The sequence below is a fragment of the Elgaria multicarinata genome, chromosome 2 (genome assembly GCF_023053635.1).
Source record: "Elgaria multicarinata webbii isolate HBS135686 ecotype San Diego chromosome 2, rElgMul1.1.pri, whole genome shotgun sequence".
In the NCBI taxonomy this organism is placed as follows: Eukaryota; Metazoa; Chordata; class Lepidosauria; order Squamata; family Anguidae; genus Elgaria; species Elgaria multicarinata.
The window spans coordinates 79,335,931-79,349,186 of record NC_086172.1 but is presented as its reverse complement, the minus strand read 5'-3'; the positions used below and the strand labels follow the sequence as shown (position 1 = coordinate 79,349,186).

Genomic DNA, 13,256 nt, shown 5'->3' with positions numbered 1-13,256 from the left:
TCAAGTTAAGGGAAGCCAGATTCCGGCTGGACATCAGGAAAAACTTCCTGACTGTTAGAGCAGTACGACAATGGAATCAGTTACCTAGGGAGGTTGTGGGCTCTCCCACACTAGAGGCCTTCAAGAGGCATCTGGACAACCATCTGTCAGGGATGCTTTGAGGTGGATTCCTGCATTGAGCAGGGGGTTGGACTCGATGGCCTTGTAGGCCCGTTCCAACTCTGTTATTCTATGATTCTATGATATCAGCATTTTTATGTTGGGGACCCAGAGATCAGTCTTTCATTAAGTAATACTTTTGTTGTGGCCATTTCGCTAAAAAAAGTAAAAGAGGAGTGGGCTTCTGGCTAAATAAGACTTGAGAACTTCCCAAGGAGAGGTGTGGCAAGATATGTTGCTGAGGGAAAACGGAAAGCATGAGGTAAACCAAAACAGCCGACCAGTTCCCTCACTGGGAGGATGGGATAGGAGGGTCCAAAAGGCAGGGCTGCCAGTAGAACGATGCAGGGGATGTCCTAATGTCCTCTTCAGGGTTCCTTATATTTTTAGAGCCCAATTGAATAGGCTCCTGAATCAGTTGATTGCTTCTCCTCACAGCGACCTCCCAGTGTCTGGTTGCTCCGGTACATGGGGCTGCTGGAAGTATCTGTCTCTGACACCTGTGGCGGGGGGGAAGGGGTGAGAAGAGCTATTAGTGTCTCACCATTCTGAACACTTCTTTCCACAATATCCTCTGCAGAATGTGTACAGGCAGCACACCCTCCTGGCATCCATTTTGTATTACATTTATATCCCACCTTTTTTTGTATTACATTTATATCCCACCTTTTTTTCCTCTTGCAAGGGATGCAAGGAGGCTCACATGATCCTCTTCCTCCTCTCCATTTTATCCTCACAAGGACCATGTGAGGTAGGTTAGGCTGAGAGTCAGTGACTGGCCCAAAGTCACCCAGTGAGCTTCATGGCCGAGAAGGGGCTAGAACCCGGATCTCCAATGCTCTAACCACTACACCACACTGGCTTTTACAATGGGCTTATTTATTACATATCTCACCTTTCCTCCAAGGAGCTCAGGGTGACATACATGGGTCTTCCCTCTCCCCATTTTATCCTCACAACAGCCCTGTAAGGCAGGTTTGGCTGAGGGAGGGTAACTGGCCAAAATTCACCCAATTAGCTTCATGGTTGAACAGCAATTTGAGCCTGCCTCTCCAAATTCATAAGAACATAAGAAGTGCCATGCTGGATCAGACCGAGGGTCCATCTAGTTCAGCACTCTGTACCCACAGTGGCCAACCAGCCATCGGCCAGGGACCAACAAGGCAGGACATGGTGCCACAGCACTCTCCCACCCATGTTCCCCAACAACTGGTGCACACAGGCTTACTGCCTCGAATACAGGAGATAGCACACAACCTCAGCTGAAACTGTAATCACTACTGGAAGAATTCTTTGCGCTACCTCTGCCTCTCAAATCCAAATTCTGACCAAGCAAATACTCTCATTCTGTGCTTAAAATAAACACAACTTATGCAAAACATTTACTTTGTGCCCAGTTACCCAATTAGTTCTCCCCATTCTACCTGATTCTTATACCTCCTCTCCAAATAATTTCTTTATACAACACAAACCATGACTTGTGGGGAGGGGAAGTGGATCTTTCAGTAAGTATTTTTGATTATTTCTCTGAGAAGAGTCTGCGTCTGTAGGGAGAAATTTCCCAACAAAATACCTTTAGAAGGAGTTTTGCTTTGTTTGGAAATCTGAAAGTCCTGCTTCATTCTTGGAATTAATGCCTAAATGCTAGCTTGCTACTCTATAATGATAGGGAGAATGTGGCTAGAAAGATAAGGCGTAAGGTCCCTGCTGCAGCCCAGATGAAGGAGATATGTAGCTTATCACATCTTGTAGCTTATCACATCTTGTACCTACGCTACATGTATTTTACACATTTGGATCCCATCTTGTGTTTACTTAAAATATTTGTGTCCCACATGAGCAGCTTACTGAATGTTTTGTTTGGCTGTTTACAGCTCTCCTGGTCAGCTTCTGTATAAAAAGAACTGATGGATCGCAGCGGAATTTCCCAGAGGACTAAAATTGGATATATTTACCTGCTTACTGGCAGTTTGAGTCAGGAATGCAGGCGCTCTGCTTAGAGAGGGAGTGTCATTAGATAGGGGGGTTTTTGCGTTTCCCTACCATCGCTTTGCCTCCTGCTTCTGTTCCACAATATGGATAAACAGCCTCCTCTTTCTTCACACAGGGAAGAAAGAGGAAGCCAGCAATGACCGCATGGCCCATTCAGTGGGCATGGTAGCAAGTTTCGCTACAGCCCCCCAAAATTGGATTTTCTCTGTCTTATTTTATGATGGAAAAAAGACCAGGAGATGCACAGGAGGTGGATGGCATCATCAAAAGGATCTATGAACATCCGTGAGTGGAGAGTGTGGATAGAAAGACATTTTCCCCCTGTCTCAAAATATTAGAACCCGGGGTCATCCCATGAAGCTGATTGGTGGGAGATTCAGGACAAATAAAAGGAAGGACTTCTTCACACAGCGCATAATTAAATTATGAAATTCACTACCACAAGATGTAGTGATGACCACCAATTAGGATGGCTTTAAAGGGGTGGTGGCAGATAAATTCCTGGAGGAGAAAGCTATCAATGGCTACTAATCCTTATGGCTATGTGCTACCTCCAGTATCCGAGGCAGTAAGCCTGTGTGCACCAGTTGCTGGGGAACATGGGTGGGAGGATGCTGTTGCACTGTCCTGCTTTGTTGGTCCCTGGCCAGCAGCTGGTTGGCCACTGTATGAACATTTCATTAGAAACATTTCTCCGGCATTAAAAAACACCGAACTTATTGTTCTTTCTAGTAAGGCAACATTTCTCACAACTCATTCTTTTCTCTCTACTCTCCCGTGCTTCAATCAATTGCTGGGGAACATGCTGGGGAACATGGGTGGGTGGCAGAGTACTGTTGCACTTGTGTCCTGCTTGTGGGTCCCTGGCCAGCAGCTGGTTGGCCACTGTGTGAACACAGTGTTGGACCAGATGGACCCTTGGTCTGATCCAGCATGTATGTTCTTATTTAAAATCCTCGGGCTGTGGCTGGCAACAGATCCCAGCAGAATCAGACCTAGAGTGGAACAGGCCCCTAAACAGTGGGGTTCCCTATTGAGCTCGGGTCGGCACACTCCCTCCTTCCATTTCTGGAATAGAGTAATGAATGACCTATTTCAATGTGCCATTTCTGTTTGATATTAACTGAGAATTATTAATGCTGGGCCATTTTGTTTATCTATTCTTTGCCGGTTTGCCTTCATTTTGTTGTGTAAATTTTAAATTAAGAATTACTTTAATTAATAGTTATGATGATAATAATAACAACAAGACCTGTTTTGAGATCCATTATGGGCTGAAAAGCACGCATAACAGATCTGAATCAGAACTGTGCTGAATCAGAACTGGGCCCGGGAGTATCAAGTCAGACAGAAAGAAGGATGGGAGAGGAAGCAGACAGGCAAAACCAGGAAAGAATTCAAACTAGGCAGGAAGCTCAAGGGAAAAGGTATATAGTGGGTGGCCAAGAACCTGGCTTCACAGGGGAACTTACAGCTCCTGACTTGGGTGGGAGAAGAGAGGAGTAGGTGTGATTTTTCTCACAATAAGCACAAACATCAGGGCTGTTGAACCTCAGGCCCACGGACTCACTGGACATTCCCCAAATGGCCACACCCCCTTTCCCCAACCTCTGATCTGATCATTTGTGGTTTCCTGGATATTGCACATTCCCCCACCCCATTTTAAAAGGTTTCAATGGCTCTTCCAAGGCTTAGTTACTGGCAGTAAGAGCTTTAAGCTAAAATATGCTGGTATTATTATTATTTTTATCATTTTGGCCCTGCACTTTTTGCCTTCAGCCCTGCTGAACCCTAGAATGAGAGTCCTGAGAGCTTCTCTGAAATTGAATCTGGCCATTGGTCTACATCATTGGTCTTCAACTGGCCACATTACTGGGCTGCAGCCGGATATAACATGGGCCACAACATTGCCACCACCACCACCACCACCACAAAAAAGGAAGGCATGCTCCCAAATGCATGTTTGGACTAAAAGAACGAAAGTGTGCCCCCAAATGTATATTTGGACTAATGTTGGGTCCCAGGTCTCAAAAGTTTGAAGACAACATCATGCCGTACACATGCCTTTTGCTGGCAGACGTGGGCCAGGGAGCTTTACTGTGTACTCTGCACAGACTGACCTCTTCAAATTTCTTGGCCTTGTACTGATCTGCTCCCTTCAGGAAGTTGAGGAGAATGATGTCACACAGAACTGTCCCCTAAGGTGAGAAGAGAACAGGTTAGATGGCCTCTTCCTTGAGAAGGGGAATAGCAAAGTGATACAGCAGGAGGAGTAACTCTGGACCTAACTGATGATGATACACCAATCAACATTTTCCTGTCTAAAACAGGGCTTGAACCTTTGACCTTCTTGAGCTCCCTAAAACCCAGGACCCAGCCAGAGCATCCAAGCAAGGATTCCTGGTAAGGAATGTACTAAATATTCCATAAAGCTTCGTTTGCCCCAACCTTGTCCTGCATAGATGAACTATAGGGTGGCCACTTACATATTGCAGTAAAAGAGGAAATGCATCCTCCCAAAAGAGGATAATAGGCCAGGCTTACATGACATTTTCATATGCTAATTGTTATGTACAACTACAAATTTAGAATGACTATAATTTAAATAGAAATACAATACATCTCAACGTAGTGAGTGTGACAGGTGACCTGTTGTCCTGCTACGGCTGGATCAGGTTCACACTAGAGGCATTCAAGAGGCAGCTGGACAAGCATCTGTCGGGGATGCTTTAGGGTGGATTCCTGCATTGAGCAGGGGGTTGGACTCGATGGCCTTGTAGGCCCCTTCCAGCTCTGCTATTCTATGATTCTATGAGCTTAAACTAAGGGGCAATCCAAAAGTAAGCCAATAAGCAAGCAATTGTCATAGCAGTGTTTGATCAGACGAAACGAAGAATCCAAAAAGAGAAGTCTGAAGAGCAGCCAAGGTCAAAACGCATATAACAGTCAGATACAACGCACAGTCCAAGAAGCTGAGTCAAGTAGGAGTCCAAGATCAGTAACACAAAGATCCAAACATGGAGCAAGGTCAGAGATACAAGGCACTGGGGCTGGTAAAAGACATAGCTTCCATCAATGGCTAGAGAGATACTGCAGGCTTATATTGTCAGAGCTTCTTGAGTCCCACCCAGGGTTCAGCTGCATTTTGTGACAGGCCTTGCTTCCAAGGAATCCCTTCCTCTTGAGGAGTCCTTCTTTCTATTCAAGCACTTCTCCCTAAAGAAGCACTACTGGCCTGCCTCTTGAGGCAAGCATGCTGACTCTTTTGGAGGCTAGGTGGTCACCCAGCCTCTGCCTCAGGTGTGTGTGGTGGAACCAATTACTTACCACCCCAACAGATGTGAAGGCTGCCACCGTGTTGATAAGGGTCGGAATGATATTAAACTTCCCAGCCTGAGAGAACACAAGGCAGAGTTAGTATATATAAACAGTTTCTCCACAAACAACCATGGGCCAGCACAGATATGAGCCAAGAATTAAAGCTCTCCCTCCTTCTGTTGAGGAATGGGTTCTCTGGCTACTCAGGTAGCTATCTGTTTCTTTATAGCTTGTGGCTCCCCATGGAATGGCCACAGTCATGGATCTTAAAAATTGATTTTAAAAACATTCGAGGTTACCATCTTTGCAGCAAGCACTCTTTCTCAACTTACTTGTCAGATATCCCATTATTCCTCTGCAGTGACATCACAATGTGGGACTTGGGTGGAAATTTACTTCATTCTATACACCCTGCTGATTAGACTGGGGAAACAGGAGCACTTACAGAATTCTCATGGATGGAGTCAGTGGGAGGTTAGCCAAGTTGTAACACGTAGGCTTTGTCCTCAAAGGTGGTGTTTACAGCAAACTGCACTTCTGGAGGTGAATACCAGCCAGTCTATTCCTGGGACCCTGGAAAAGGGCAGGAGGGGCTCTCAGGGTTTCATCTTTGATTAAAGTGCTCCACTGCAACAACTACAACAAAAAGTGCTCCACTGTGAAGAAGAAAAAAAGTAGATGTGGGGTCCCCAATCCATAATATGCTCCAATCCAGACTGCATTATGGATTGGGTGCCCACAGATGCTTTTGTCACAGTGGAGCACTTTTGTGGGGGTGGGGGGCAATGGAGCCCTTTCATCAAGGACAAAACCCTAGGGCTGTCTATACGCTTTTAAAAAAAACACAGTGGTGCTGTGCCAGTTATACAATTCAGCAGCCACCTCGCAGCCATCATGGGGCTTTCACATGAAGCTGTGAATTTAAAATGTCAGGGACTTACCCCAACTTTTTCACTGGAGCGAGGCAAGTACAGTGCATCCAGCATCTAACCTCGCTCCGGCATCAGGGTGGAGGTGTTCCCAGGCAGATGGCACCCCCTGACTGGTTGCCATTCGTCCAGGCAGAGGGCGGGGAGTAGGCTTGGCCCCTGGAAAGCCCACAACCTCCCTCTGCGTTGGGATTAGCCACCACAGAAAGCACGGCTTTTCCTTAAATGCGGTGGCAACCCAGCACCATCGATGCAGGGGCCCTGAGAGCATCTTGTCCTGTTCCAGGGTCACAGGAATAGGAGGGTAAATCCAGTTTGTTCAGAAACACAGAGCTGAATGCAGACTAAAGGTACGTTTATGTACGTTTAGACAAACTCCCCACATTCCCCAGCTAACATGCATAGGATTGTGCCCTAAGTTAATTGCACATAGTTCCCACTGAAATCAATGGGACTTAATTTCAATGGGACTTAAGTTCAACTAACTTAGTCTGGATCCAACCCACTCTCTTTTCTTTAAACTAAACCATGAAAGGCCTCTCCACGTGTTCTAGCCTCCTTCACAAGATGAAGGGAGGGCCAGGAGGCCTTCACCAGCCCTATTCCCTCCAGCAAAGCCCCTTGGCCCTCCATGCCTTTGGAGGTATGCACATGTGAAGGCCTGTAGCAGGGAGCCTGTCCCCCTGTGCAATTTCGCTCCCTGATTGTGCAGGCAGCACTCTAAAAAACCAGATGGCGAGCCTGTGCACACAGACTAGTGTTCCTGCTGCAGAACAGCTTGTCCAGTGCTTGGAAGGTGGTGGGGCCAGCTCATGGAGATGCAACAGAGGGGGCGGGGCCAGCAAGCAAGTCCCTCCTCTTCCTTCATGCAATTATAATTGCTTGAGGGCTACAACCCACATCTCCCGGCTAGAATGCCTGAACAGGATTTAAGTGTCCCTTTTAGGACTTCGTGCCTTTATACTTTATATAAAGGCCCACAACTTCCACGATCCTGCACTACTGTCTATGCTGGCTAGGGCTGATGGGAGTTGTAGGTCAAAACTTCTGGAGCTCCACAAGTTGTTTGTATGAGCTCTAGGCTTTAGAACAGCCTTTCCCAACCTGGAACCCCCCACATGGGTTGGCCATTGGCTGGCTGGGGATGGTGGAAGTTGTGCTTCAACACATCTGGAGGGCACTAGGATGGGGAAGGCTGCTGTACATATTCTCCAATTCGCCCCTTAAAGATCTCATTCTCTCCCATCATATCTCAGCGGCCACCTCTCTGGCTATTGCCTTGTTCTACTCACATTCCCATATACCAGAACATCAATGCGGATGCCATATGCCTTCATCAGCGTGCGGAACTCTGTGCCATTCTCTTGCTTGTAGTACTTGGCATACCTGTGGGCAAAGGAAACACACACACACTGTTTATTCTGACAGCAAATATATCATTGCATATGCACATCCATCATGCCACATAAAGGTAGTGGTGACGTTTTATGCTTTGGGGAGATGTATGACCTGACTTTGATATAGAGGAGAGCTGGCAGGGTGCCTCTTGGCATGTCTGCTTGCAAACTGAAGGGCACTAGAGGCAATCTGTGTGCCTGAACACACTAGAGCATAGGGAGGGAACTTGCTAGGGTGCAACAAGGAAGTCGTGGAGGAATTAAAGGCACCCAGGAGTCCAAGATCCATAGGATGCTGCCTTATCCTGAGTCAGACCATCTAGCCCAGTATGGCCAACACTGACAGGCAGCAGCATCTCTCCGGGGTTTCAGGCACCCACCACCCGACCATGTAACTGGAGATGCCAGGGATTGAACTGGGGACCTTCTGCATGCCAAGCAGGTGCTCTCCCACTGAATTTCCACCCTTCCCCTTCATCCTCTATATCTGGGGGGGCAGAGTGAGGACATGCGTAATTGGGCATATATCAGGTGTGACTTATATGGGGGATGAATAGTTGTGTTCCTATAAGGAGAGGAGTCTCTGATCTGTCTGCTGTGCAAGTGGATGAGATGCAGGTGGGGGGAAGGGAGGCTGCGAGTTCAAGGGGCAATACGGTTCCAAGCCAGAGTGAGCTTGGCAGAGCAGGGAGGAACCTTGGCTCACAAAGGATTACAAGGGAAGGAGGGGTTTCTGGGTGTCACTTCGATTTAGGACTGAAGCTTTTGACTTGCCTGAAATTGTAGCCACGAGAGACTTTGCTCTTTTCAGAGACACTGTCCAGCCGGTTAAAGGAATAGGTGGGGATGCAGTGCTCCCAGGAATGGTCCAGGTCACACACCCATCCAATCTTGATCCCTATTATCCCACCCTGTGCAGAAAAGCACAGCTTTAGGAGAAATCTCCTTATCTGGGGTCCTAGACAACCATGCCCTTTCCCCTGGTCCCACCTTCTTTCTCCTGGCCCCACCCCTTTCCTAAGCCCCACCCTCTTTCTCCTGACCCCACCCTCTTTCCCTAGGCCCCAACCACCGACTGTTTGGCAGCTTCCCACTTTTGCGTGGCGTTTTCGTCTCATTCTAAAGGTTTAAATGCTTTTCCTAGACCTTAGCTATTAGCAGTAAGAGCTTTCAGCTAAAATATGCTGGAATTCTCCAAAACTGAATTTGGGTGAAAGAGGCTCAGCCCTCCTGCCTTACCAGGGCAGGGAGCTCTCGGCCACTAAGCAAGGACAGGAATTTAGAGCTGAATCTAAAGGCACATGCTCAAGGCGTGAATACAGATTAATTTCCCTTTCAACACTCTGTTTTGTCATACAATCTGGGTCACTAAAGGGAAGCAAAAGCACAGATTTCCCCTCACCCTCACAGGGATCCTAATTCATGCTAGTAATTGATTGTAAATGGAGTGGGTGGGTAGTTATTCTGGATCAACTAACCCAAAGTACAGGCTCCAATCTAGTTCTCCATACCATCTCCTATGCCCTATACATGCCTGTGGTCCTTGCCATCTCCATCCGCCAAGGCTTCTAGCCTGGCATCTCTCTGGTAAGTGGCATCACCACGGTACCACTTCTTTCATTCTTAGTTGCATTTGTATCTCTGCCTTTAACACCAAGGAGATGAGTGCAGCATTTCAGAATTTCAATTACCCTGCAAAATTTGGGGCAGCCTGAGAAAACGTGGCTGGGTTGCCACACTAAACACTTGACATCCAGTGCTGGCCACTACCCTATGGAGGCCACAGAGCACCCATGCCGGTGTCATACACTGGCAGCAGACAGTCTCACCGTACTAGCCAATGCGGTAAAGTTTTGCCCAGCGAATTTCACGATGTCCCCGAGACGCAGGATGGGGCAGAACGGCTGCTTTACGGGGTCAAAATGGCACCTCCGAATCTCTTCCGTTGTGACGTTGGGCAGGAGATTTCCCCTGGGATGGAGGCAAAGGAAGCCATACTGAGAGGAGAACGGCAGGGCCCCAAACGAAGAAGGGGAACGAGAGAGGGAAGACAATTCTGAACTTGGCAGAAGAAAATTCAGATGGAGGAGGCTTCCCAACCCATCCCTTCAGCTAGCACCAATAGGAAATGGCACTAGAACTATGGCCGTCATAGCATGAAGGAGACAGGCCTAAAGAGGTTGCAATCAGTTTGCTAGGGGCATCCATGAGCTGCTCTTCTGATCTGTCCCAACACGCTTTTGTGGTGTGACTTGATTGGAGATGGAATATTGACCTCTAGACTTTCCCCAACAGCCAGTGGAGGGGGTGGAGCCAATAGGAACTGCCTGGATCTTTGGCTTGCAGCTCTGTCTCTTCACAGGTGTTTACTGGGGCTTTTCACATTCCTACTGAATGCAAAAAGTTGGACCTCTAGCATAAGGAACGATTGCATCAGCAACGTTCCTGCCAGCGTGCCACATGCACCCACGGCACTGCTTCTGCAATCTCCCCAGCCTTCAGTGAAGACGGAGATCTACAACGTCAATCACAGCTTTTAAAGTTCAGCTAAAAACTTTTCTTTTTCCTAAAGCTTTTAAAACTTGATGTTGCTCAGACTTTAGACTGTTAGTTATACTGTTATACTGTTAGTTTTACCCTACCCTGTGCCTGTTTACCCTACCCAGTGCCTGTTTCCATTCTCTTCCCCTCCTTATTGCTTTACTATGATTTTATTAGAATGTAAGCCTATGCGGCAGGGCCTTGCTATTTACTGTTTTACTCTGTACAGCACCATGTGCATTGATGGTGCTATATAAATAAATAATAATAATAATAATAATAATAATAATAATAATAAATGTAGATCAGCTTTTCCCGACTTAGTGCCCTCCAGATATTTTATTTATTTATTTATTTATTTATTTATTTATTTATTTATTTCATTTATATCCTGCCTTTTTCCCTCCAAGGAACCCAAGGTAGCATACATAATCCTCCTCCTCTCCATTTTATCCTCACAACAACAACCCTGTGATGTAGGTTGGTCTGAGAGTCTGTGACTGGCCCAAAGTCACCCAGTGGGTTTCCATGGCTAAGAGGAGACTAGAACTTGGATCTCCCAACTCCCAGTCCAACACCTTAGCCACTACACCACGCTGACAACTGCGAGCGCACACACACTCACACGCCAGCTATACTGGCTGGTGGGTGCTGGGAGATGGAGAGCAACACATCTGGAGGGCTATGGTGACTGGGGGAGCACCAAGAAGAGGAAGGCTGATGTAGAAAACTGGGGGTCTGCATCAGAGGCTATTTGATCTCTCTCTCTCTCTCTCTCTCTCTCTCTCTCTCTCTCTCTCTCTCTCTCTCTCTCACTCACTCACTCTCACTCTCTCACTCACTCACTCACACACACACACACTACCGAATCACTTGGTCAGATATGCCCTACTATTCTGTATACTAGTTTTAGGACCCAGGCCTGGTTAAACACAGTCTTCACTGCCCACCCTTTGCACAGGGCCTCCTATAGGGGGAAATTCTGCAGTAGAGGAAATTCTGCAGGGGAAATTCTGCAGTAGAGGAATGTTCAGAAGGTGGTTTTCAACTCAAGCCCACCTCAAGTTTATGATGAATCACACTCCCAAATGTGAGCGCAGGTTTGTGTGTTAGACTCCCCTTACTCACTTTTCAAAATTGAACAGTGGAAAGCGAATACTGTTCTTAATGAAGATGGTGAAATTTTCTGCTTCTAGCATGACAGGTCTGCAAAGAGGAAAAAGAACTGAAATCAGATTCTTGGAACAAGGGAAAATAAAGGAAATAAAGAACAACAGAGAGACCCCACCAAAGAATTGCTCCCTGTCCTTGGGAAGTCTATTTCGACCTGGAGAGGCTATATGTGCATGACGACCACTAAATGCCCTTTTTTACTTTAAGGCATCTACCCTTAAAGGTGGCCTAAAAACAACAGCAGCAGCAATTTTAAATAAATATTGCATTGACCAAAAGCATGTGAATTGGGAATTGCAAGGTGCAGACACCAGATCAAGATTTTTTTAAAAGTGAGATGCTTTAGAGCTGTGAAGAGAGAGGCATATTGTTCTGTAGAAGCATGGAGAAGGAAAACAAAGAACAGGCCACATGCTTTTTTTTAAACTATCTTTCAATTTTATATTTTCAAAATTTGTTTTAAGTCAGATGGAATATTTTAGAAAAGCATCTAAGAAATCATGCAGCTGATGAATGGGCAGTGTCCACAAAACTTTTTGCCAGAATAAATGCCTTAGTCTTGAAGGTGCCACAAGACTCTTTGCTGATGTTTTAAAGAAATCTAAGATGACAACATCATAATCATCATATAGTCATAACACCTTTGATAGTGATAACACAACTAGTCACTAGGCCTCTTTTTGTGTGTGCAAGACAATATACATTTAGAAGCCTATAGAGGAGGGGATTCCCTATACTAAATCAGGAACGGGTACATCTGTCTGTGAGGCATGAAGATGTGTGAAGCTTCCACTTGGTTTCCAGAGCCAAGAGATGGTGCTGAAGTTACAGCTGAAGTTCAAAGTCTTGCCACCGAAAGCACTGGCTAGTCTACCAACCAGTGCCCCAACTTTAATTGAAGGTTTGCTACATGGCCAATGGGTAGTATCCAACGCTGCTGCTGCTGCACTTGTGGAAGTGACTGCTACTGCAACTAGAAGGTAATGCTTGTTGTTATCGCGTCCAGAAACTAGTTGAAACAACTACTTCCAAAATGGTCCAAATCAGTGGAATGGAGAAGGGGGCATGCTGAAGGGAGCTTCGTTGGTTGTTTTCGCTAATATCCTGGGTTGCTCTAGCATTCATTATCACTAGTGTGACATGTTTAGCATAGGCGGATGGTCAACACTGGATATTGCCCAATGTTTCTTCACTTTGAAATCATCATGGGCTGTGCTATGGGAGCACTTACACCTCGACACTGTCCACCTCTGCTGGGCACCAGCCCTGGATCTGACAAGTCCGGAAAGTGGCATTGTATTCAACACATCGGCCCGTCAGGATCCCTGCAGAAGGAAACATTCCATCACACATATACATACACAGTCCCTCTCCCCTCTCCCACTATTCCACCCTCTGCTCTCTCCCATGTCCCACTCTCCCCAGTGGGCTGCTGGAGGAGGGACACATTGCTTTGGCCAGAGGGCTGAACCGATGGTTTGCAGAGGGGTCTTGAATTTGGGACAAAAGCCACACACTGGCCAGCCCTCTTCTAAAATGCAGGTCTGCAAGCCAAGTCAGAGCCCAAGACGGGCTTGCATGAGGCTCCCTGGCAAGATGTGATCCGGGCGCTAATTGGTCTTTAACCATGCCACAGCTTCCCATCAAGTGTCCCATAGGCTTTTCAAATTGAAGAAATTCTGTTAATGGTTTATAAATGATTATGCAAATGCCCCACAGTCAGAGGAACAATTAAAGCCTCATAAGC

The 13,256-nt window shown here is 46.6% G+C and overlaps 1 protein-coding gene across 1 annotated transcript in view; it reads right to left on the bottom strand.

The window, feature by feature from the left end:
* Positions 1-272: 272 nt before the first annotated feature.
* P2RX3 (purinergic receptor P2X 3) overlaps positions 273-13,256 on the bottom strand; it is a 34,376-nt gene continuing 21,392 nt past the window's right edge. The window contains exons 5-13 of the mRNA XM_063116942.1: positions 12,741-12,834; positions 11,465-11,542; positions 9,625-9,766; positions 8,570-8,706; positions 7,691-7,784; positions 5,479-5,544; positions 4,264-4,349; positions 3,437-3,447; positions 273-652 (exon numbers count right to left, since the gene is read on the bottom strand). Coding sequence (XP_062973012.1) covers positions 546-652; positions 3,437-3,447; positions 4,264-4,349; positions 5,479-5,544; positions 7,691-7,784; positions 8,570-8,706; positions 9,625-9,766; positions 11,465-11,542; positions 12,741-12,834 — 815 coding nt within the window. The 3' untranslated portion in view covers positions 273-545. The remainder of the gene's footprint in view (positions 653-3,436; positions 3,448-4,263; positions 4,350-5,478; positions 5,545-7,690; positions 7,785-8,569; positions 8,707-9,624; positions 9,767-11,464; positions 11,543-12,740; positions 12,835-13,256) is intronic.